Source organism: Plodia interpunctella, chromosome 19 (assembly GCF_027563975.2).
Source record: "Plodia interpunctella isolate USDA-ARS_2022_Savannah chromosome 19, ilPloInte3.2, whole genome shotgun sequence".
NCBI classification, from domain to species: Eukaryota; Metazoa; Arthropoda; class Insecta; order Lepidoptera; family Pyralidae; genus Plodia; species Plodia interpunctella.
The window spans coordinates 2,071,338-2,098,752 of record NC_071312.1 but is presented as its reverse complement, the minus strand read 5'-3'; the positions used below and the strand labels follow the sequence as shown (position 1 = coordinate 2,098,752).

Below are 27,415 nucleotides of genomic sequence, written 5' to 3'. Positions count from 1 at the left end.
TACATTCAATTTTAGTTAATTTGTCTAATATACTATGTCTTCAGAACTCTAATGATCTGGAGATTTATTTAATTATAATTTATCTGTATCCCTAGCACGAATCATTCAAATGATATGTTGCAACATGATACTCTGTTAGGCATTACAGAGCAACGAATTATGTGTTTTAAATTACAGTAATGCATATTATTAATTATTAAGAAAACGAAGAAGGTAATGTGTTATGTTTTGTACAGAACTTTATTTTCATAAGGCAGTCATGAATTTAAATGGAAATGCAGCAATGAAATGCATATATAGATAACAAGGATATTTTGGCACTTGGGTGACAAAAATTGGATATTGATGTCAAATAAGGATACCCAGAATTACTTTTTAATTCTTGGTCTTGGAAGAGCTTTATGGAGCAGTGGCTAGCGCGTTCTGCCTGTAATAGTGGCGGTCACATAGGACGGGGGATCTAAAAAGTGCAATCTCGGGTTCCTACGAGTTTCAGAAGTACGTTAAGCCTTAAGTCAGACCACTTGTATATAAAGTTATACTAGCGTAGTGAGTTATTACTCACTACGCTAGTAAAACATTAGCCAGTAAAACATTAGTATTAGTAAAACATTAAACATTAGCCTGTACTCTTTATTCATACATAAGAGAGGTTTGTGTGTGCCCTGTGGGAAGTTTAAATGATGATGAAAACTCGACTCAGCGACTGAAATTGAAAAATGTCAAGTTTTTGTGAAATATTCGATTTCTTGTTCAACAGTAGCGACACACACGTCGATCCGTTAAGTTTAAATATTTCCCAAGCGCCAAAAGTTCCTAGTCTCTCTATTAATAATACGATATCTTTGTTGGTCCTTCACATTACAATATGATTGTTTTTTCATACTACTGAGCAAGCAAACAGGCATACGGCCCACCTAATGTCACGTGGTCATCGCAGCCTGTGGACGCTGCCGCATCAGGGGTGTCACGTGATTGTGGGGTGGGGTGATTCGTGCTACGAATATAACAATCATAAGATTTATATTCACATTATATTCTGGTAGGTACCTGATTACCAACAAGTCGTCTTCAAGATTCGTATTAAAAATACATATTTCTATTTAAGCAATACTTTCGTTTTCTTAACCTTTTCCTATTTGTTCGAAACAGTAGACGTGTTTTATTCAAGCATGCAAAATCTCAATATGTGGTGTAAGATGCAACAACTCAAATTTAATTTCAGTGGAGTTCGCCATTGCATTTTCCATTTCACACTTCCTCACGATGTATTCTTCACCAAAAGCATCATAATTAAATTTTAATTACCGTACATGAGTGAGATACAAACTAACCACTCGAACACCATGGTTTAATTAAAACCCACTTACGATTTGTTATAATAAAACTAAAAAAAGTGAAAAATAACACCAAGATTAACTAATTCCATTAGTTCAACTGGTAAGAACACTCAGTTGAACTAAGTGAAAACGCGTCCACTGTTTCAATTGACCTAAATCCAATTCCCCTACAACAATGTGCTAATTCGACTAATAATTTCTACGCCAAGAGGTTGAAGGTCCGCTCCAGACTAGACACAAGGCGTGTTCACGACTATGCATGGTGATGTTTGATCTATACTAATATTACAATGCTGGAGAGTTTGTATGAACGCGCTAACCTTTGAAACTACTGGATAATTTCAATGTTTGACAGATACTGTGAAAAAAATCAAAAGGGACCTTATGGCGCCCGGCACTTACGCCATTATTGCCGTTGTTTTTTATTGGAACAACGACAATAAAGACCTAAACGCCAGCCGCCATAAGGTCCCTTTTGATTTGGACGACCACAAATATATTTATTCAAAGGCCACTTTCATGTGGTAGGATTATTAATAAAATTGTCACATTTAAATAATTCAGCCGATCCCACAATTCCCACGGGAGTGAAGTCGCGTTACATAATTACATAGTTTTCCCTTAATTATATCTCTAGTTACTCCCAGATAGTTTTCATGAGATGTAGAACTGTCCCACGATTTCCATAGACGCGGACTCGTGAAGCGCACCCAACTCAATAATTTAGTAAAGATCGTAAAAATACAAACGCATGTCATAAAATCGAGAATTAATTGATCGCAGCAACCATAGATAATTTAATAAATAAACAAATTGCTAAAATATTATGCAATACGAGGTCAACATACAAAAGTATCATTTCATTTTCGCGCGACATCTATCAACTGAATTTGCAACTAAAGCACAGATAAAACATCATCACTTACAGCAATACATAGCCTATAGAGTTAGTACATCGTATAATAGACAATACTAATATTTGGTATAAAAATACTATATTATAAAATTAGTCTCTGAGCCAATTCGTCGAGAGACGAAACGAGGAGATCTTATTAATCGGAGATTTTTATGCAATTTTAATATAAAATACATACCTAGTAATATTTCATGCATAACATTTTTGTTATATAAAAATATACTATATTTCGTAATAAAGCGTTTCGTTTGAGTATTTCAGAATCATCGATAATGGTAACAGTTTAGAATAACAATCCTTATTATTTAGAATGCTAGAGAGAGAAAGAGCATAAAGGTTTTCTTTTTTCAGGTTATAATAGATCACTATTATAACCTAAAAAAAATGTCTTAATATATGCTTATCAGTGTATTTACATAATCATACAATTGACAAAGTATTTAGGGTTATTGAACTTTTCCCGCTTGTATTTCTTCCGCTTCTATTTGTTTATCAGATATATATTTTGATGTCATGTGTGAGTTTTCCTTATATGTCCTATTTCATTCAGTTTAAGGTCGTAGTACAGTTGTACCGCACCGCTCCTACCCAGCAAGTTGACGTTCATTGGAAATTGAGCTTTAAAGCGTACCTTGTAGACTTACTTTACAATGACATCAAAATAGCGGATTGCTCGCTGTCAGCTCTCGTGTTGTCAATGTAAAATATGTCTACAGAGGACGACTTAAAGCTCATTTTTCAATGAATGTCATCTTGCCGGATGGGAGTGGTGGAGTAATAAGTGTGCTAAGACTTTTATTCTGAAATATATAAATATGTGATTCATAAAATACACAATAACGAATAAATAATATTAAATCAGTCGATTTATCGGAAGCTCAACATCACAATCACAAATTATACTAAGCGAAATTAAAAACTAACACTTATGACACATAGACTTGGACCGCAACCCCTTGAGCGTAACTCTATAATCTATGAATTCGTTTAGAAAAATATCTATGTCTACAAATATTGTAACATTACGTAGATTTTTGAGAGCTTGTCAACTTTTTATTAGATTATCTGCGTTTCGTTCGCAAACGGCACCTGGAAAATTAAACATATACACATATCACTTTCAAATGTAAATATTATAAATAATCAATTGATAATACATTTCACGACAACTGCTGAACCGATTTGGATGAAAGTTTGGATAATTATTAGCGCAAATGAATCTGCAGCGAAATTTTCATTCCTTTTGATAATTTTGATATATAATACCCAGTCAGTTAATGATGAAATAAAATCATTTAGACTATATAAATAATTATAAATAATAAGCTTATTATATTTTAGAGCAAATAAAACTTAAAATGAAACAGGTACGATATGAAAATGTTTCAATGTTATTATAGACAAAAATAATGAGAGACCACAGACAATAATTTAGAAAGGCAATCCATAGATTAAAATCAGATAATACAATGAAACTTACTCTGGGTTTCAGTATGTGTATTGTCCTTATTCCATAATATGGTCAGTATCTCGCTAAAAAAGTGATCTAACTTGACTATTTTCTTAAAAAAAAAAATAGAAACTGATTCGTTGATATTTGACCCTAAATTGACTCAAATGTTGATATCGAAAAGCGACTTATAAAAATATTTTATAGTGCATTCTAAAAATATTATTTATTTATAAGTCTATGTACACATAATATAATAAAGTATAATTGAATTATATATGAAGTATTGGTACATAAGTGCTGCTTGTTTCTATAGAAATCAAGCAGACTTAGTGTAATGCGAAAATTAGGTAATAAATTATTGAAATACTATAGTTTACTTGTGATAAAAATCATTTTGATGTTTTTGAAAAGTAAACTTTGATATAAAATGATGATGATAATACAAAAAAATAATTTAATTTTTATTAAAACTAATCGCACTTGATTTATGTTGACATATCATAAATTCTATTAAATATTACAAACGAAAAAGTTTAATGTGTGCGAGTCATGCACTCATTCAATCTGATGAAATTTGGTACACGGGTAAAATGTAACCTGGAATAGCACATAGGGTAGTTTTCATCACGAAATTCCCAACGAAGCGAAGCCACAAAGCACAGCTAGTATTATTTGCACATATTATTGTAATAAATGTACAACACCCAACGGTCCACACCAAGCTTGTATCTGATGGACACATATATTTTTTTACGTCCCTCTCAAATCAAATCAATCAAATTAAATTATTAATTCAGAAATTAATTATATAGTAATTTCTCAAAAAAATACAAACTATTCTCTCCCATCTAAATGCATCTGAGTTGTGCTGAGACCTAGTTCCTTTCGCAATGGGAGCTCAATGTAAATACTTTACACGGTGTCATTAGTTGTCAACTGATTGGCACGCATATCGTCTTTGATCACTTTATTTGGGTTTCGCTTCTGGGCCTGTAGTTATCATTCATTTTATCGAGCGTGTTATCGCAAACACTGACGACAGATTGTATTCAAGTCGCCTAAAGACATCTGACCTGAGTTTTACGACTACCATTTTAGTGGCAGATAGTCGCATAATCTTGTGAACAAAATTAGTAAACCAGTGTGCAGGTTTCCTCACAGCTCTGCTTCATCGGAAACAAGTGGTAGTTTATGAAATATTGAAAGATTTACATAAAAATTGTGGCACGAGTAGTATTCGAACTTGGCAACTTTCGATCACTGGCGTCTTAATAACAGGACCACCACCAGTTTCGAGAATACATGCCATCATAGGAGTATACTCCTAGTGGCAACTGACATGATTCTTTAGCTAGTGCCATCTAGTGGCAAGTAGTTGCAACTGTATGTAAGGTTACCTCAGACGTCCGCTAGTGATTGGTTCGCGAGCGAACCGTCCCACGCCGCTTCTTTATGAAGAGCCGCTTGCCTTTTCTTCTCTGAAATTGGCGAAAAAATAATTGTGATTCGGGTCATTAACTATATCTATTTCCATTTTTATCAAAATCGCCCCAACGGTTTAGCTGTGGAAGCGTGATAGACAGACTATCGCATTAGTAACATTAGCACTGCTGATTGGTCTACTTTGGTTCTAAACAGTCGAATTTTAACGCTGAGCATATCGGCGGGAGAAAGGTGCGGGGTTTTGGGGGGGGGGGTCACTCCCATTCATTCCCAAAGAGGGTTGACCAGAGGTCAGTTGTAAAATCATAGCCATATACTTAATTTTATGGGTAAGTTTTTTTAACGAATCTGGGCTTTTGAGCCTGGAATGTAAATGAAAACACGTGAAAATGAGAGAGAGAGAGAGAGAGAAAGAGAGAGTATGTATATGTTTACCCCTGGCCTTGGTGATGATGCGCCTCTCCTCGTCGCGCTCCTGGCGCGCGGTGCTGAGCCTGACGCCCAGCGCGCCCGACACCAGGCGTCGCGCCAGCGCTGTGCACGTCTCCGGCCGTTGTCTGAAATGTTGCAGTGGTAAAGTGCCGGCCGGGTCATGATGGAAAATTATCTTTTTCTGATTGATTCGGGTGTTGGATGTTTATCTATATATGTATTTGTTATAAAATATAGTATCGTTGAGTTAGTATCCCATAACACATGTATCGAACTTAATTTGGGGGTAGCTCAATCTGTGTGATTTATTCTAATATTATTTATTAATTAAAAGAAATGTTGCAGTGGTAAAGTGCCGGCCGGGTCATGATGGAAAATTATCTTTTTCTGATTGATTCGGGTGTTGGATGTTTATCTATATATGCATTTGTTATAAAATATAGTATAGTTGAGTTAGTATCCCATAACACAAGTATCGAACTTAATTTGGGACTAGCTCAATCTGTGTGATTTATTCTAATATTATTTATTAATTAAAAGAAATTTTCGTTTCCGCTACATAACGCTATCTACTGTTCTCGTATCTCGTGTTGTTCTTGTATCTCGTGTTGGTTGGCTATTACATAGAGTTAAGATGTGTAGAATCGCTACTAGATTATATTTTTTTTATGAAAAAAAAAGCTACAAATCACGAAAAGTCGTAGAGACAAAAGTTGCTTGTTTTGATGTACCCAAATACTCTTTAGGAGGTTTTGCGTTTGATACCAGCAACCCTGTATATGCGACGGTCAACAATAAAAGGTAACCTACCTATGGAGGCTTAATATATCACTTACGACGTATTATGCGTATCTATAATAAAAATGAGTAAAAAATTAAAAACACTTTATTGCACCAAAAACAAGATACAAAATACAAATTTGAATAAGACTACTAGATAAATTGCCACCTATTGCAATAGTTGACCATACAACAACAATACAATGAGCAAATGAGTAGTTAATACTACAGTAGCTGACCTGTAAGGCTGCAGGTACTCGGCGCACTTCTTGGCCTTATTGCGGGACTCGAGCGTGGCCGCGTGGAGAGGACGACACCGCACCAGCGGCCGCTGGGCCGACAGCACTTCCGCAGCTGAAAGTAGACAAAATATTACATTATTATCCGTACATCATTAGCAGCCATTTCAATGTTGCCACTGCTGGGGCACTGGACTTCCTTACGTATGGATAAGTATGCGGGACAGGTCCCACCACGCGGGCCCATTGCGGATTGGCGGGTTTTAACGACTGCAAATTCATCCAGGATAAACGGCCTTCCGAAGCACGGAGGAGCTCAAGATAGATAATACATTTTTGGTCACCCAATGACCGACCATTGTGAGAGTATGTTAACCGCAATTATTACAGGCCGAGCGAACTAACCACTACGCCATTGAGCCGAATTTTGGAGGATCTTGCATACATTTTCGTTGCGGCAAGTTCTCATACAAACTACAAAAGATTTGTGTGAGTCTGTCTGAGTTCGGCGATAGTGTGTACCTGGCATTATATGCAAAGTATTTGCATATTACAACACTTAATGTAACGTGTAATTAATTTCTATTGTAATGTAGTTTCCATCTATCGTTAGATGGCGGTTCTGGAGTCGTGTTAGATGACCATGCGATGATCATGCAATTTCGAACACCCACCAGACAATGACCTTTGAGGAATATAAAATCTCGACATTGGCGATGGTCCAGTTTTACAGATACAAATGCAGTTTTATTTACTCCACATTAATATTCATTCAGACAATATCTTTTTATATATATTATATATAACAACAGCTTACGCCCGCGTGATATTCCCACGGGAACAGTTAATTTTCCGGGATGAATCCCTATGTCCTTCCCCATACTTCAAACTACATGTATGTAAAATTCCAAGAAGATTGAGTAGATAGAGCATGAAGAGGTAACAAACAAACTTTTGCATTTATAACATTAGTGGGGATAGTGGGGTAACGAACGAGCATGCGAGCAGCCCGATAGTAAACAACCGCAGTCCATGGATACTAGAAACCCCATACGGGTCACTGAAGTAATACAGACTTTTTGATAAAGCGACTGACTGCTGATGTAAAATCTATTAGGTAATACCGCAGAGGGAAGTTTATTCCTTAGTTTAGTACAGCGCAAGTAGTTACGTGAAATATAGTTGAGCGCCAACCGTCGATATGAATATTTTGTACGGTATAAATACTATATAATTGAAAATTTGAGGACCTGTGAAGGTCTTATTTCCTAATAAATTGTTTGACTTTGTAAATTCGAGATAGATTCTCATTCAACGTGATTATCATCACCTGACTGTTTCTGTTGTTTGTAATGTTACCTGAAATAAAACTAGTTTCTGCACATTTACGCCAGCTATACACTACTCGCAAACAAGCTCATATACAAACCACGCAATGTACGTTGATTCTCTTCAGCATTCTCAGCTCAGAACAGTTGGCGGATTCGGTGTACATTGCCGAGTTTTATTTATTGTAACTAAATTCACTAATACAAACTACGCATTGTGCCGTCATAACAAAAATTCATCCACGAACATTACACCACAAGAGCCAGTTCATCGTGCCACTTGCTCGTCGCAGCGTTACGTCACGCGCGGGCTAACGACCTCCAACCAAAACTAGGCTGCCGAGGTCGTTCGTGGTGCTGTATGATACTACTTTTTTTGGTAAGTAGGTAAAGAAAGATGACCGAATGGTGACCTAGGATAGGGGGAAAGATGTGTCGGAAGTCCGCAAGGAGAATATGTTTGATGAGATGATATCATCGGAATCGCAAGTCGTACATGGATTATATTAGCATAGGATTAAAAAGGTTGACATAAAAGAAGAGAGGCATGTCCAAGAAACAGAAAAGGGCTAAGGTGATGATAATGATGAGATAATTGACGACCTCGGTGGCGCAGTGGTAAAGTTCTTGCCACTGAACCGAGAGGTCCCGGGTTCGATCCCCGGTCGGGTCATGATGGAAAATGATCTTTTTCTGATTGGCCCGGGTCTTGGATGTTTATCTATATATGTATATGTTATAAAATATAATATCGTTGAGTTAGTATCCCATAACACAAGCCTCGAACTTACTTTGGGGATGGCTCAATCTGTGTGATTTGTCCTAATATATTTATTTATTTAATTGGAGGACATATGCAACGGATAGGGATGTATGACGTAGTAGACGGGAGACTTGTGCCCAGCAGTGGGACACCATGGCTAATAAAATAAAGAAAGAAATTACTACGTACGAGAAGGGCCGATCCAAAAAAGGTATAAGACATTATAGCATTCCCAAGGAGGGTGGACATCAAGCAGGGGTTAAATCACACTCTTATACGGGAGGACATGACGTGGTCTTATTTTAAGGCTGGAACCACAAGGCAGAATCTCAGTTTACACGAAAAATTGTATCTTACTTGATACATGATCTAGACAAGTTTCAGCGCGATTGGCAACAAATGGCTCAAGGCAGAAACCTATGGAAAACAAAAGGGGAAGCTTGTCCAGACATAAACAATCTGTGAAAAAAATGTATGTTGATACGAGGATTGGCAATTGAAATATAACAAACCATATGATGCTTTCACCGCGCTATTGCGTCTTCAAAACAACTAAACCTTCAATACTAAGGAAATGCCAATTTCAATCCCGGAAGATCGGTTCTTGCTCAGTCACATTGCCTTCGTCGATCAAGAAGCGAGTTCCGATCATAATTGCACACAGAACTGTGCAATTAATAACCTGCATATTTCTTTCTTCCTAGTACTTACCTATTCTCGTATAACTTAAATAACATTACAATATAAATAGGTATATTAAAGGATAAATGTGAAGAGGACCGTGGGAAAAATAATCTATTTGTGATTATTGAAATTATACAAGCATTTATTCACAAGTTAGGGCCTTTTTACGCCATACTTAAATAACATTTTTGAAATATTTAGCATTTCCGAACGACCACTGTTGATAAGTAATTACTCGTTTATTAGTACGCATTGGCCCCTATTATCAGAAGGTTTCACCTTTTTTGCCATTAATCGATGTCATACACACAAAAAACGTTTTTTCATAACTTAATTCCGCGTAAGGATAGAAAATGAAAGGAAGGTCGAGATAGAGAACAAAAGAGAAAGTCCAGGAAGACCAAACCAGAATTTCATGAGCCCCACATGAGGTAAAAAATAAATGTCGAATCTTAAAAAGAGGTAAATAAAGAAAAGAACTTACAACGGAAATACATGGAATAACTTTCAACAGCAAAAGTATCGTCTTCCATCGTATCTTGTAAAGAGGAACATGAATGCGATCTTTCTGCTTTCCTGGTACTCTCAAATCTTTAACACCAATGAGAATGAGATAAATTACATTTCAAATTAATCGTTACTGAATGTTATGATTATAAATCTTTGTGTTAATTAAAATTAATGATTGTTCGGTTGCAATTTGTTCAATGTTAATGAATTTGCGATGCACGATCGATCAAACTACATATTTTAAATAATTTAATTTACTTGTCCAAACTTAGATATGATAGTGTGAAACCACACAATACTCAATCAGAAGCAGGAAACGTGAGTATGTGTGCTATTTCTAGTGTAGAAACAGCGTCTGTCTAATTGTATGTTATGTTAGGAATTACATGTAACCGGCTCTCGGTAGCTTCCTGCACTTTCGCGGATTGATACAATTTTTACTCAACTGCACGACGCAAAGGAAGGTATTGTGTTCATTAGTCTATGGAATGTACCATTAAGGTCCTCCAGGGGTCAAACACATATTAATATGTGTGAAATTTATTCTTCTTCTTAGAGTCGAAATAACAGAGACGTTATATTAATTTGGACCAGCAATAATTGTGAAACTTATTTGTACTGTTTTATACAATGTATCGCTGTAATTTTTAGATTGTCAGCCTAAAGTTTAATTCATCTTCCATTTTGAAATACGAAAAAACTGGTTACATTCTAGTTGTAGCTTAAGTGTAATATTAAACATATATGCAACGCAAAAATAAATATAAAATCCCTATTTATCCCCAGGGCCACGGCAGAAGGGGAAAAGCCAGAACTTGCTTGATGTCGTCATGGATGATATGGGTGCCAATGTTCTGACTAAGAATCCCGTTCTGCACTCTACTTCGAAGACCGTTCGAAGATCAATGACGCCGGTAGAAACTGCGAAACGCTCAGATCAGAAAGAAAATGAAGGAGTTGTTAAATATAGGAGGTGAAAATTGTTAAATATAGGAGGTGAAATAATCTTAGAATTGATAGGGTAATCTTGCGTGGCATTTAGCGAATGTTACCAAGCTCCCGATTCGTAAGCTTGGTGTTATATAACATCTTATCCAATAGCCAGTTCTGCCTTTGCCATAGGGCACACGGGGACAGTGCCCCGAGCACACAGGGGACCAAGAAGAATTTATCGCACATCTATTCTTAAAAATATTTGCAGATGTCTCTTTCATCTTCTTATTATCTCTCTATTCCCATTTATAGGATCTAAGCTATATTACCCTCGCATCACATGTCTAAACCATTACACGTGTCCTCATAATAATTTACTTATCTATATAATTATGGCGCAATCATTAAACTATTTTTCCATGTATAGCTTACAAATCCTTGGACATATTTTAAAAGTCATGGCATATTTTCAGAACTATTCTAGAAGAGAAAGTAATCTAGTCTGACCAAATTATACTTATCACAATAATCTGTAAATAGCCTTTAAAATAATTTTCCCAAAATTTCATAATAAATTTCCCATACGACCTTGTTCGTGTTAATCAACAGTATGTGGCATATTAATTTACGGAGCACACAATAAGCCGTGCGAAGAAAAAGGACCTTATTTGTTGTATTTAAATACAGGAGGTATGTATTTACGAAGCATAAATTGTACGCATATTTGCATAAAACGTGTTGGTAAATTCTAAGATGTATTTTGAAGTTTATATCATAATATTTAACTAAATATCGACGTTAAAATCTATATGATCGAGGTTTTGAACACTAGAAACAGTTTGATTGAGGCAGATGTCAAATTCAAATGACAGACATTTGGCACTATCTGAAAGATCTGGACCTGGTGATCCACTAGCGCTATCTGGCGGAAAAAAGTCTAGCCTTTAAATTAAATTCCTACCAGCAACCGTTATACAACTGAAACTGCCAAAATACGCGCCTGGTTAAAATACTTGCAGAATTTTATTACCAAAACTTTCGGTTTAAGAAAGCATTAAATACCACATCACATATAATTTCCCGAAATAAATTTACTTTCCGTCTTAATTCAAATGCACTAATTAAACATGTCACGTATCACACATAATAAATGCAACACCACGAAAATTTTATACAATTAGTATTGTGTGTGTACATTTCTGTTTTGTTTTTGAACGTGGAAATCGTATCAAGTTCAAGGCAGCAGTGTACTGTAAACTGAACAAATAAAAAGTAGCTAGCTTGATGTGGAGCACGCAAATGAAAGTGATGTGTGGCGTAAAGCGGAAGATGTAGCGATTATTCAAAGAAAACGCAATATTCAATCTGTAAAGCGAATTTCAATCTAAACTCATCGCTGTGTCCAAGAAAAGAAATAATATTCAGTGAAAAGTAAATTCATATTTAGAGAATTTCCTGGTTTCGAATTCAATTAAGAATAACTAAAGCATTTACTCGCCAATGTGAGTTTATATTTACCTCTTCACGCTCTATTTACCTGCATCCAATTTTGTACATATAGTAAGACTATAAAGGACATAGTAATTAATATTAACCGTGAGAAATTCAAGCGGACTTAACAAATATCATTAAAAACAGTAATAGTTGGTGGCATCATAATGCTCATGACTTGACAGTCCGTGACTTGCAAGTTTCAACACAAATGCGAAGCGTTCTTGATCTGAACCCGAAATCTTCGCGTTTACGTAACTCTAGACGTGGATGCAATTGTGGCGACCGCGGGGTGCACTTGGGCAATGAGATTGATGGTTGCCTAAGAGTAAGTAGTATGCTTGGGTTGAAGATTAGGTCAGACCGTAATGCGTAATGCTGATGACAATGCTACACTGTTGTCACGTGGTGCGATTGCATGAAGAACTCGAACTCGTATTCACGGTATTCTTCATGGATTTAATCAATACTAGCTGCGCCCCGGGGCTTTGCTCCCGTGGGAATTTCGCGATAAAAAGTGCTACCCTATGTGCTACTCCAGGTTATTTTCTACCCGTGTACCAAATTTCATAACAAGTGGTCTAGTAGATAATGCGTGAAGAGGTAACAAACATACAAACTTTCGCATTTATAATATTAGTTGGGAAGTTGGGATAATTTTGTCTACCTCCTTGCTCATTGCTATGCTTTACAAGGTACATGACTGATGAACAAAGTCACAATTATAAAAAAATAAATAAAATAAAAATCAGGTAAACTCCAGGAGAGCCGCTTGCGCTGGTACGGCTATGTGTTGCGTAAACAGACAAATAACGTAGAGGACAAAGGTGGCTAGTGGGTATGTTGCTTTCGCCTGGTTCTAGCGTAAGGGCACAAAATACCGGCTTGACATGGCCAGGAAGGATATTGCTATCAATATACTGACAGGCTTGATGACGTCAATAACGTGCCAAAGTTTAAGACAAATGAGCTATTTTAATTAGCCGCGATGATTGATCACAGAAATAATGTAGAGCCAGAAAATTAATGTGACATAACCAACGGATAACATGAGTTGAGGTGACAATATACTAGACTCGATTAATTTTTATTAAGAACTAGATGTTGCCCCTGGCTTCGCTCCCGTAGGAATTTTTAGATAAAATATAGCCTATAGCAATCTTGGATAATGTACCTTTCTAATGGTGAAATAATTTTTGAAATCGATTCGATAGTTTCGGAGATTACTCGCCTCAAACATACAAACTCACAAACACTTACCTCTTTATACCTAATAGTTTAGATAGAATAAAATTTTGTTTTCGACCAAAATCGGTTCAACCATTTGAGAGTTATGTTGGCACAGACACGTTTACCTTATTAACACACCTCTGGTTTAAAACCAGTGTTGTATGAAGTCGGCAGTAGGATGTAGGTGCATTATCTTAAGTTAAATAAAGAATGAAGCTGAATCTTTCTTTCTTTTCGAGTGTGTTACTGTTAACACTGGTGTCAGAATTTGACTGACACCTAGTGGCAAGTGAGCAAAACATAAGTTAAATAAATGCCTTGGAAACTCATAACAGTTTCAAGCTCTAGAACCACCGTGAGTTGAGCAGACATTTGTGGTATACTGGTGGAAATCAATGATTACGGTGAGGTAAGGATGATTCGTTCAGAGAGGCGGCGGGTTCATAACCAACTGGTTATCTAGCGATTACTACATGCACGCAACGGTTGTTACATCTCCTTACGTCATCAAGTTAATTGTGGTAAGGACAAATGTGTGCTGTATTTAATATAGTCTATATTAGGCTCCGCCAAAGTTGACAGTGTGTTGCGAGCTCTTTAGTTATTTTTTTAATTTCTTTTTGACAGTTTGATGTGAGAAAACATGTAATTTTCTCCGATGACTTTTCGAAGAAAATAGTATTTCTGTTCTCGTTACAATATTGGCAATTTTATATTAAAAAAACAACATCGGAGTAACATCAACAGAGGCGATAAAATTTCTGTAATTAAAATTTCGAATCGAATTCCAATTTCATTTCTATTCTATTTTTTTCAAATTCTATTTTTGGTTGACATAGTTTTATCTACTACGATAAACTAATGGTAGGAAACAACCACAATGGAGGACAAGTCTTTAGATATTTACCTTCATTTTTCCGATGATATCAACTTTCAACATAGAATTGAATTAAAACTATTTGTATTAGCAATAAAAGAAGTTATAAATAAACACAAAACTGGATCAAACCATTACGTTAATGCAATGCAGTACTAATTATGCAATATCAAGCATAAATTTAATTATTGCAAAACATTTTATATGTTTAGTTGATATCAATAGGTTTCTTATGAAGGTACACAATAACACTAGTAATTTTTACGAAGGTCCGAGGACGCATCTCTGAGGCAGACCCTTTTGAAAAGTCGCAATTTTAGGAGATAAATTGATAAGCAACTACTGTTTAAGACTTAATTTTTCATTCATTTTACAATAAATAACAACTTTATGTCAGAAAGACATACAAACAACTAGGAACCATCATTGCGTGAATTATTAAAAATAAAAGGTAAGTTCAATACTTCATACATACACGATAGTAACTTTAACGGAGATAGGAACATTAAAAACGTCGTTCTCAAAAATTTTCTATGATATCGACGAAATTTTACAAGTCAAACTATAAATAAAGTAAAAATACAACACGATGCAAACAATTCCAACTGCACAAAACGGAAATCATTATGTAAATAACATACTATATACGATCGCATGCGTTTGAAAAGGAAACAGAATATGGTACGTTCTCGAAAAAGATTTAAGATTGGCGATTATACTCATTTGGTAGTTTGTGCCGCAATTGCAGTATATAGAAGTGTTACTTCATTGTGGCGCCATATTTTAATATTTGGGTATGTTTGTAAACCTATTTGGATGTATGTATGTCTGTTTTTATTTATTATACAATAATAACAAACAAGTATTTTATTCGCATCGCAGTTTCAATAAATTTTATTCGAATAAAATGCATCCGACGTTTTACTAGTTACAGTAATCACGCCAAAGATATAAAAAGTATATTGTTGATTGACGGCTAAAAGCGAAACAAGCATCGTGATCACGCAACTTTAACATCAACAATGATATAAAATAAATGTGAAATGAATCACGATTCTTTAAACGGCTAATAAAACAAATGAAATAAACTTACCAATTTTTGCGCTGCTGAAGACAATTAAAGCGTGGGTGTCGTCCACCCATTTGATCTCGAAACCAGTGTCTTTGTATTCACTAAACACAGACAACAAGTCGTTGGTCTTGAACTCACTGGGAAAATCATACACTTCCACTACATGCGCGAAAGTCTCATCAAACGGCCCATTGAATAGAGCTTGGCCCTTAGTCTGATATTGTTCGTAATTGTTCTTCGCTTTACTTATGTGCACCTTCCCAACTGTCGACGTCAATTCTTCTAATAGAGAAGGATCCAAACATTCTCCACTGTCATCAAAAACAGCGTCCCAATCATTCTCTTCTCTTTTCAATGACAACTTAGCTTCCAATTTCGGCTTCAATTTCTTCGGCTCAGGCTCTTTCACTTCAGGTACTATTGGTACCTCATTCTTTTCGTTTTTCGCCTCTTCCACGGGATCGGAGATAATCAACACGTCCGAATGAAAACTTTGCTTTATTATCCTTTTACTACTTCTATTTATTTCTTGTGACGCTCGTTTCAACTCTTTCTTTTCAACATCCTCATCTTTACTATATAAATAATTATCATTATCAATAATATTGCTTTGATTCGCTGGGTCAGCCATTATGTCAGGCTCATTTGGCCTCCAATCGTTATCGGGTTCAGTGAATTCTTCGTAATAATTCGGACTGTAGAACCCTAGCTGTCCATTGGCGAAGTAATCGCCTATATAAAAATTCTCGCCTACTTCTACGTCGTAACTATTATCACTATAAGATATTGCACTATCACTATTTGGCACTTGGCAAGCTGAAGGCACAGATTCGTTTGTATCGCTCGCCGTAGCTTGGTCTATGCTCGGGGCTGTGTGAGATCTTTGATTTCTGAGGTGGGGTGGAGTGTATACGTTGCAGAAGTTTTTGTCTATGGACTTGCGGGGGGTGCCGGCGGATTTATCTCGGGGCGGGGGGGATTTGGGTCGCTTGGCGGGGTCGGCGCTGCGGCTGCTCCGCCGATGGACCACTTCTGGTTTGGAGTCCTCCGTAGGGATGCTCTCGGCCGCACGCAGCGCCCGAGGAACATACACAGCACGGTCGGGTCGCCGGGGTTTCGTTGACCCAGATCTGTTTGGACACATGATAGTCATAAGACATAATTTCTATTGAAACTAGCTCGTAAATAAAAAGAAAAATATTAGAGATATTGGCTATTAAAAATACATCTAATCTGATACAATTTTTATATCTAGGTCGTAAAAATACATTCTATTTCATTCACCGTATTAATTTCCCAAATACATTCAATCAGATTACTAAAAACACACAAAGAAAAATAAGCTTATGAAAATCTTTTAAATCACGTAATGCCTTTCATTAAATCCAATTTAAATAATAATAATCAACCAGGTGTGATCTGTCAATAGATATAAATCCTCTGCAGAAGAATCACGAGATGACCAACTACTAGTAATAGATCTCTATGAAAGAAGGGATCTGTCAACTTATGGCTTCAATATATGCGTTCAACACACTATATCAAGTTATCCTGAATGGATCTCTGTGTGGCGGTAATAAATAAATATATTAGGACAAATCACACAGATTGAGCTAGCCTCAAAGTAAGTTCGAGACTTGTGTTATTGGATACTAACTTAACGATACTATATTTTATAACAAATACACATATAGATAAACATCCAAGACCCGGGCCAATCAGAAAAAGATCATTTTCCATCATGACCCGACCGGGGATCGAACCCGGGACCTCTCGGTTCAGTGGCAAGAACCTTACCACTGCGCCACCGAGGTCGTCAACTAGTAAGGTAATTGGCAATATTTTATGGGTAACGTGTTGTTGACGGTACAATCTCATAGTACTATGGAGCGATTGCTCCGCCACGTAACAACGCAAGTGGGGCAAGGCCGAGCGATTGTCGACATACTTTCGTCTTTCGGCAACTTGTTTTGTTGCACTTTGAGATTAGCTCCCAATTCGAACATTTGAATAGCTAATGTGTTTTTTTTTTTATTCGATAACTTTAATGCTCGTCGGCGATTACTCAATTTATGAGTTATGTTATAGTGTTAACAATCCTTTTAAACTTTCCTGTGGCATGTGGCTGGTACGACCGGTACTCACATATTTACGTAGTAATAAATAAATAAATATATTAGGACACATCACACAGATTAAGCTAGCCCCAAAGTATGTTCTAGACTTGTGTTATGGATTACTAACTCAACGATACTATATTTTATAACAAATACATATATAGATAAACATCCAACACCCGGGCCAATCAGAAAAAGATCATTTTCCATCATGACCCGACCGGGGCCTCTCGGTTCAGTGGCAAGAACTTTACCACTGCGCCATCGAGGTCGTGCAGTAATAATATTCAAACATTATTGATTCACGGTGTACACGTAATTTAATTATTATCTAAGGATTATGATAATACTAGCGACACGCCCCTACTTCGCTCGGGTTGAAACATAATAAATTATGCACTTAAACCTTCCTCAGGAATCACACTATGCATCGGTAAAAACCGAATGAAAATCCGTGCATACTGCACGTGGATTTTTATTCGTTTTTTTTTAAGTTATTTGAGTTTACCGCGAACAGACAGACAAACGCGGCAGAGGACTTTGTTTTATAATATGTAAGGATTCTACCTTTTTGAATATGTATCTATTTACACCCATAAGGATATAGATACAATATTATCACCTGTATATAATTTGATTCTGATCAAGTTTGTCCCTTTGTTTGAATTCTAGCTGATTTCTAGAACTACCAGTAGGAATAGATCTATCTCTGAGCTTCTTTTGTTACAGACTGACAGATCACATAGTCTGGTGTTTAGAGTAGTGTATGCCAATAACGAAGAAACAAAATATCAAGTAATTTATCATCTGAGTCATAACGACGCACCTAACACATCCAGTGTTAATTCATACTTATAGAGAGAAAAGAGTTGTATGTATTTTTGTTTGTAATGAATCTCATAAACTACTGCGCAGATTTTGATGAAATTTGGCACAGACATACACGAGCCCTTCCGGGGTGACATAGACTAGTTTTTAAATTATGGTTTTACCTGAGCGAAGCCGGGGCGGACCACTAGTTATTCATAAAACTAATAAAAAATTACATTAAACGCCACAACCATCCAAATTCACACTAACGTCTTACATCAAATCACAAAACCTCAATTACCTTCGTAAAAAAATCTTAGTACACGCAAAATCCAAACACTCAAGGTCCCGCGATCACAACACAATCACTGTTATCAGCGCGCAAATAAACGCGCGTGCGCACTGAGCGTTGATCGACAAATGTAATAGGAAATACCTGATCTTTTCCTCACGACGACGGTGCGCCGGCGCAGGCCCGTCCCCCGCGCCATCTGTGGATTGCAACATTAGGCTATAGAGTGCAATATGCATTGGGCAATCTTATACAATTTGTGAACGTTTATGTATTTTGTTATACCAAGGAGGCAAGCAACGACGCATCTGACGGTAAGGCACCGCAGCTTATGGACGCTGCACCAGAGGAGTCAGACACTCTCACCCTTTAAAACGGAACACAACAGAGGGCGAAGTGCGGGTTTGCATTTTACTTTTCACTATCGAATTGATTCGAAGTGAGACGTAGCTAAGCAATAATTTTGCGGTGTGGTTGTCGTCGCGTCATAATGGCGCACTGTGATTGGTTAACTGCGTCTCACTGCGAGTCGACTCGATGGTGAGATGTAAATAGCAAAGTCGCACTACGCACACAGTGCAAGCACTGATGTTTGGCGACTGAAGTATATGACAACTAGCGGCCGGTCCCGGTTTCGCTCAGATAAAAACATAATAAATTATATACACCTAAACGTTCTTCAGGAATCACACATCTATTGGTCAAAACTGAAAATCCCTGCAGTCATTTTTGTGTTTATCGCGAACACACAGACAGACGCGGCAAAGGACTTTGTTTACAGCATAAATATATCTCGCGTATAATAGTAGTTGCTATCAGTTAACTAACTAAATTTAAAGTCTTTATAAAAGTATAGAATAAACAAATTTTAACAGACCTAGTCTGGTTAGCTTTCGCAAGTGTTATACAATGAAATGAACGTTCTCGGGGACCAACCAATTGTGTACTTGGATCTGAAAGTATATGGAGCGGAAAACTAGATCGCTTTATATTGTGTAGGTGTGATAGATGTGTGTTATTTTTATTACAACGAACACCTTATTTTGCCATTTTCATAGTATGTACGATGGTTTATTCTGACAACAACATTTAAAACATTTTTAAGTACACTCATTCCACAGGATTCTGCTCGTTACATATTTATTACACTTGTCATTACATAGTCACAGTCATTTCTTCACCTGTATCAATCGACTATATTATTGTAATAGTGAGAGAAACCTTTTATTGGCCTTATTATTGAATAAGAATTTGTATTGTATCCTTTTGTAAACGCAGTTGGTTTCTTTAATAAATAAATAAAATAAATAAACATAATTTTGTCAACGCGATCTTATGATAGATTAATCTTAGTATTTTTTTTTTCAAGTGTGTTAATTACTAACACTGGTACCAGATTTTATTCAAGTCGCCTAAAGGCATGCCAATGTGAGTGTGACGCCGCGAATCCCAGGGTTAGCGTAAAATTTTAAAGATTTGGCTACGGTTTTACAACCGGCCGCCTGCCCGACGTTAACTCTCCTTGAAGATTATTGATGCATGTCGTGTTTACCTATAAGTATTTGTTACATTTAGTACACTGCTTTGTGTAAAAATCTAAAATTAAGTATAGATGTAAACAAATGTTGGTAAACCTTAATAAATAAATAAATAAATATATAATTTATAATTCATTTTATTTCTTGACCAACTTTTAGATCATTTATTGTTAGTAACACAGAAAACTTAAAACCTAATGTTAGTAAAATACAAAACAGGACATTACATTACACTTGTACATTTTTCAGCATGTGAATCATCGAGCAATGATTCACATACTGAAAATCGACACGTGTCGCGAACAAGTTCAGGATACTGTTGGAGCTGGCCCGAAGTCTGTTAGCCAGGGATGTGCACCGTTTGCGCATAGTGGTGTAGAAACAATCCACTCGAGCCTCGGCGAACATCCCCGACGCACTACAACGTCGGGACAACCCCAAAAGCACCCTGAAGGCATCATTATATTGGACACGTAGGGCACTAAATTGCTTCTTTGTATATTGCACCCATAAGCTGCTCGTGTAGAAGGATGTGCAGTAGGCTCTAAAGAGAGTTATTTTTACTTGTCTAGAACAACGAGCAAACCTACGGGCTATCATATTAGCACGCATAGATAGCGCCCTACGCTCCCTTTCAATGTCTGTATTGTCTTTCAAGTCAGAGGTCAACCAGTGTCCAAGGTATTTAAATTTATAAACCCATTGTAAGGGCGTCTTATTTAATACTATTGGTGGAATAGTGTCCGGATTTTTCCCTCCAGCTTGAAAGACCATACATACACTCTTCTTCTCATTATATAATAAACCATGACTGGTATAAATAAATAAATAAAAAAATAAAAAAAAAACATTGCTTCCTATCAGTTGCAAAGACCAAGGGACACAAGTCCCTTGGTCGCCTCGTAGGACTTGGTCGCCACGGGAGGATATGGAGTGGTCCTATTCTAGGACGAGACCACATGCCACATCACTACGCCTATAGGCATCTGATATGACTTTTAAGACTACTTAACGCGTCTAGTGGCAATTAATAAAATACACACTAGTGAACTTAAATCTTATAGTACTAAAACAGTATAAACCCTACAACGCTGCTTCAGTAGTCCGGCGATTTACTAGTTACGTTAGTTCAATGATTTTAAAATTTATTTTCTTCATTCAATCCACACAAACATACACACAAATAAGTTAATAATATTCTGTTCTCTGTCTGTAACATAACCCTTTTATTAAACTGTACATATTATAATATATAGCAGTATTATAAATCCAGGAAAAAAGAACTATATCATACATGTTCCACATTCAAGTTTCTTGTTACATTCACGAAAAAAAAAGGTAAAAAGTTTTTCATACATTTATCTTGACATGCATCTGTACGATCAAACGTATGTGCCCACGCATAAGACTGGTTTGTGGCGAGCTTCCCGATGCTATCTCGTTTGGTACTGCATCCACTATGTTACGAGGACTTTCTAACACGCAGGGCTCGTCGCAAGCGTAATGATAATGGCAATAAATACTATTAATATACAGGGTACTTACCCCTTCATAATATACTAGGTGCGCCCCGGAGCATCGCCCCCGTAGGGATAAAAAGTACCCTATATGTTATTCCAGTGTTGTGTTGTTGTTATTCTACCCGTGTACCAAATTCTTAACAATCAGTCGAGTAGATTTTGCGCGAATGAGTAACAAACACACCTACCTACATATTCACAAATTTTCGCATTTATAATACTAGCTGCGCCCCGGGGCTTCGTTCCCATTAGTAGGATGTTGTGAAATAAACGAATTATATGTCTTTCCCCTTATTTTAATTTTAAACACAGTAACGCCATCTACTTTCTAAAGCGCCATTGACTTTCAGAGTTTTTGAATAAATCCTATAGGAATCGCGTAATCTTAGGATAAAAAGTATCATATGTGTTAATCCAAGGTAACAGCTAACTCAATAGCAAATTTCATAAAAATTGGCGCAGCCATTTGATCGTGAAGAAGTAACAAAGATACAAATTTTCGCCGTTATAATATTTGTGGGATAAGTATGGATGGATATGGGTGGATGTCAACATGGAGAACATCAAATCACGCTGATTGGCGGACTAGGATACAAATTTCACCTCGAGCTTGTCATTTTATCGATTGGTCAGTTAGCTATAAATAACACTGTCAAGATATAACGAGCTTAACTTGAATCAGAAAGGGAATTGAATACTGAAATTGGCATTTGAGCCTGAGACGCTGATTGTACTGTCTGGTCACGACTCGCCTTAATTTCGAAATGTTGTTCTTGTTGCAAACAATATCGGTTCAGAGCTGAATACTGATTGCAGTTTCGGCGTGTGGTTCCGCCCTCGAGTAGGACCACCTTATCCACCCGTGGATGTCCTACGAAGCGACTAATACATAACCCAGGCCAGCTATTAGGCAATTATAGCATTCTCAAGGTGGGCTGAAGTCAGCCTATTCATAAGTATTCACATTTTTAATGACCCCGGGATTCGCTGCGTCACAGCCCCGTAAGCAACCGAGGAGATGAGATAGAATCTTCCTAAGGGCCCACACGACCGCTGCAAGCGCCGCGTGCCACTTTCACCCGCTGTGCCACATTCGAGCAGACTGTTACACCGGCTTGCATCATTTACAGGTTATGTCATTGGAATTTTGTACGGTCATTTTTGTTTTGCCGATGCCATGCGAGCTAAGGATGAAGGTTAATGGGTAATAGGTAATCATTGAGTCATTTCAATTTGGCATATTTTTTATAGAAAAAAAAAATACAACTGTTTATATCTGCTTTTTTATTGTCCTAGAGGACACTATCTCTTAAAAGAAAACACGAAATCGGCATCAATTTTCAATAAAATTTAGCTATTGTTTTCATTTAAACTACCTATGTAAAAAAAAAAGATTTCACTAAATTAAGTTGCGTTTTTTTCTATTATTTCCGGCTTTTGACGAAATTATCCCGCTTTTTACTCATCAGGATTTAAAATCCCGCTTTGCCCAAAAAAAATTCGGGTAACGCTGGCGGGAAGCGACATTTGTGTTATAGTACGTACGTACTTATGTAGTAATCATAAATGCGAAGCTTTGGAAGTAAGACGTTTTTTAGTCAATCACGCAAAATTTACAGCGCATATTTCGATGAAATTTAATACACGGGTAGTATATACGTAGTATACTGAAATTGCTTTCGAAGCGAATTCCCGGGGAGCAGTTTGAATGTTATAATAAATGTTTAACAGGAACATCTCTCTCTCTCTCTCTCTCTCTCTCTCTCTCTCTCATCTATGCATTAGCTTGCTAGACTTTTTCCTTGTAGCTATGAGCGTCGGAGCCCAGATGCCTGCTTTCCAACTTTTAAATATCCACTTCGAACTGTCATTGGCACCCCTAGCTGTCAGAACAACCAATAAGATAATAACAATATATTCCAAAAGAATATGAATTAATATCATGACACAATCATCATTGATTTATGTACCATTTAAACATAAGTCATGTTGTCAGTTTCCTGATCACATAATGAGTACAAACAATAATATGTATTATTATATTTTGTGTCGTAAACTCATTATAGTAATTTCTGTTACCGAATCTAAGTCTAGTTCCTGTTGCATTGTCTATGCTTTCATTAATTATGTAAGAGCGCTTCCAGCTCTTGGCTATGGGAAGTGTTTACAATGAACGGTAAGACAATACACAAAAATGCAGACTTTTTTGTTTTTGTGTCTCAAACGAATACGCTACGATTTTTGCGAACCTTTTTTTTTTGCCTGCGGTACTTATGTCCCACTGTTGGGAAAAATCTCTATTGAGTGAAGTATGTCGACATCCACCACAAACCACAAAATGATCTTACAAAGTTTGCAAGACTATTAAAAATTTCTTTAAATATTGTTGGCATTGATTGATACATATGATTCTATGATCTATTTGAGTTACACCTTTTAAAGTTTGCAAATTTTGTAAAGAAGTTATTTCCCAAAGCAATATTAATATCGGTTTTCGACACTTTGAGTAAGGGTGAAAATTATTGAAGCTATTTTAGAATACCAATTACCTACTTTGTGCAGATTTTATACTATTATTTTATGTAGATTTCATAACAACGCTATTTAAAATAAAACATAATCAACCTCTGACCTTGCAATCTCTAACGGGAAATATAAATTTTAATAAACTAAAATCTGTTCTGATTACATTTCTGATATTGTAATTTACTATGCAGAGGAAGTGCAACCACTAAGTGATTAACATGTATATTTATAAAAATATATTTGTTTATAATTATGAAACATATTTACGGTAAAAGTAATGTAACAACATCCATGTCCAAAGCACGTTTTTTTTTACTTCGGAGCCCGGAAAAATATTTTCGTATACGATAGCCTAATTGTTGGCGACGTATTTGTAAAGCTGTTATCCTGAAATCGGATATGAAGAGGCTCCTTATCTTGTATGGGAGGATTCCCGTGGATGTCGTACAAGATAAAAAGACTTGACACACCTGTCACCACACGCAATAATAACATCTCAAAGATGATTTATTTATTTAACTGTGTTGCAAAAACATGTAAAATGCGGACTTCAAGTCTGAGGCTTTTTCTAGCAGTGAAATAGTATTTTAGTCTTCTTTCTTTCAAGGAAGAAGTTAGGAAGATTTTGTAAAAAATAATAATAATACTGGCTATTAAGACATCTCCTCTTCTGGGAAGGAAGAGTGATAGCAGAAGAGGCGATCCCTCTCTCTCTCTCTCACATCTTCTCCCCTTTCAAAGTTTACATTACACGCAGAACGGCTTCGAAGCGTCACAACACAGTATATATACTTATAATGAAACTGTAACTGGACTATGTCTGTACATAGGAGATATTTACGAAAAAAAATTGGAGAGGAATATTTAGGGTCACTAGAAGCCAAAACATGAACAATAAATAAGTTATTCTGAAACTCCCACATGAGCGTAACCTAGCTAAATAACACATAAGCAACAAGCTAATCGCCACTCACTGCATTTAATACTGTCATTGAGTGCAGCCAATTTTATTAGTCATTGTAAGACATCACGTGGGAAGTGTTGCAAGGTTTTAATCGCCGGCGTCAACGGCTAATTGTGGGGCATATCCAACAAAACGTATCAATTAAATCAGCTCTTATATTCCCAGTCTATTATGTTCCGATTGTTTCATTTATCTTTAATGTCGGCTGCACACGATCGGACAGATACCGACACGATAAATACTAGAGTTGCGCAATGGACAGGGATAGATGGCGAAGTAGAGGGGAAGCCTTTGCCCAGCAGCGGGACACAAAAGTCATTAAAAAGATATTAATTTAAAAAAAACAATAGATAATTTGATTCCTGTGAAAGGTTTACGTTTATAATTTATTATGTTTTTACCCGAGCAAAGACGGGTCGGGCCACTAGTTAAAATATAAAGAACAACCAGTAGTAAAAGGTAGTACATAAATGCGGCAGCAAAACGAAAATGCGCGCAATGAGGCGCACTGAGTTAGTACACACACGGTAGTTATGTTACAACACCATTTTTTATAACGACGCATCAGAGCCGCAGGCGACCTTCGGAGGGCGATATGTGAGCTTGCATTTCATTTCTCACTATAGAGTCGACTCGCAGTGAGACGCAGCTAGCCAATCACAGTGCGGCATTGTGACGCGACGACAACCACACCATGTGATTTGTTCGCTGCATCTCACTGCGAATCTACTCGACACTGAGAGATATGAATTGGAAAACTACACTTCGTCCTCGTGGGTATTGCGACTTTGCAATTTACATCTCACCTTCCGAGTCTATTCGCAATGAGACGCCGCTAACCAATCACAGAGCGCCTTTGTGACGCGACGACAACCACACCGCAATGTGATTAGCTGTGTGTGTGCAAGTAAAATGCAAACCCGCACTTCGCCCTCAGAACCGTAGAACGGCCTTCGGGTTACTGCGAAAGGCCTTGGCTAGACGCTCCAATGCCGGCTACACACTATCGCCGAATTCAAGCAGGTGCCGACACGAATGAATGAATAATTACCATAAACACCAGACCCGTTAGTGTGGGTTTGCATTACACTTTTCACCATCGAATCGATTCGAAGTGAGACGCAGCGAACCAATCACATTACAATGTGGTTGTCGTTGCGTAACAATATCGCAATATGATTGGTTCGCTGCGTCTCGCTGGTGACAAATGAAATGAAAACCCGCACTTCGCCCACAGCAATGTGCATCGAATCTGTTTTCCGATAGTGTATATCTCCGTATAGTTCGGCGACAATGACATGTGTAGCTGTCATAATATAATACAATCGCAAAAAAAAAATCGTGATCACAGATACAAATATTTATCCGTACGGGCGTGGTGACCACAAGGCCATGTTGATCATCACAGATATGAGGAACTATCAATAACAAATCGGCCACGTTGTAGTTGGGCGGAGCTGCGGACAAAAGCTAATATCATAGTTGGTACTCACCATCGCGTGATAACAGCGCATTCTCGCGATCCATGTGTGTCAGTCCCATTGTTGGTCGCGCGCAAGCTTCATCACTGAAAGATAGATAAATTTTAGATAGCTGTCACATTAATAAAACCTACAAACAGACTAAATACAAAGAAAGACTTCAAAAACGTCAGTCCACTAATTTGTTGTCAATGTAAAATATCTCTACAGAGGATACTTTAAAGCTCACTTTTCAATGATCGTAAACTTTCTAACTCGTAAAGAGTTGGAGCAGTAAAATATGTATAAGGACAAATCACACAGATTAAACTAGCCCCAAAGTTCAAGATTTGTGTTATGGGATACTAACTCATCGATAGTATATTTTATAACAAATACATATATAGATAGAACATCCAAGACCCAGGCCAATCAGAAAAAGATCATTTTCCATCATGGATCTAACACGGGACTTCACGGCTCAAAGGCAAGCACTGTACCACTGAGGTCGACAAATGTACCTTAAGAATGAATAAAACAAATTCAAACCATTTATTGATACCTGAGCAACTTCTCCTTATAACAGACGACAGTGCGGCGTTCCTCGCACACACCTATAGAGAACGTCGCCAGCTGCAGTATCCCGAGCTCCTCCACGCAGCGGTGGATGAGGAATCGGCGGTAGTTGCTCACTGGA

General features: G+C 37.0%; 1 protein-coding gene across 1 annotated transcript; it reads right to left on the bottom strand.

Annotated features, from left to right (window-relative positions):
- Positions 1–619: 619 nt before the first annotated feature.
- Positions 620–27,415, bottom strand: LOC128678481 (uncharacterized protein). The gene is made up of 8 exons (XM_053760065.2): positions 27,281–27,415; positions 26,752–26,825; positions 18,855–18,909; positions 15,513–16,621; positions 6,604–6,718; positions 5,588–5,709; positions 5,107–5,187; positions 620–3,345 (listed from the first exon to the last, which is right to left on the bottom strand). The coding sequence occupies exons 2-7, from the start codon at positions 26,798–26,800 to the stop codon at positions 5,108–5,110; spliced, it is 1,530 nt and encodes a 509-aa protein (XP_053616040.2). The 5' UTR covers positions 26,801–26,825; positions 27,281–27,415; the 3' UTR covers positions 620–3,345; position 5,107.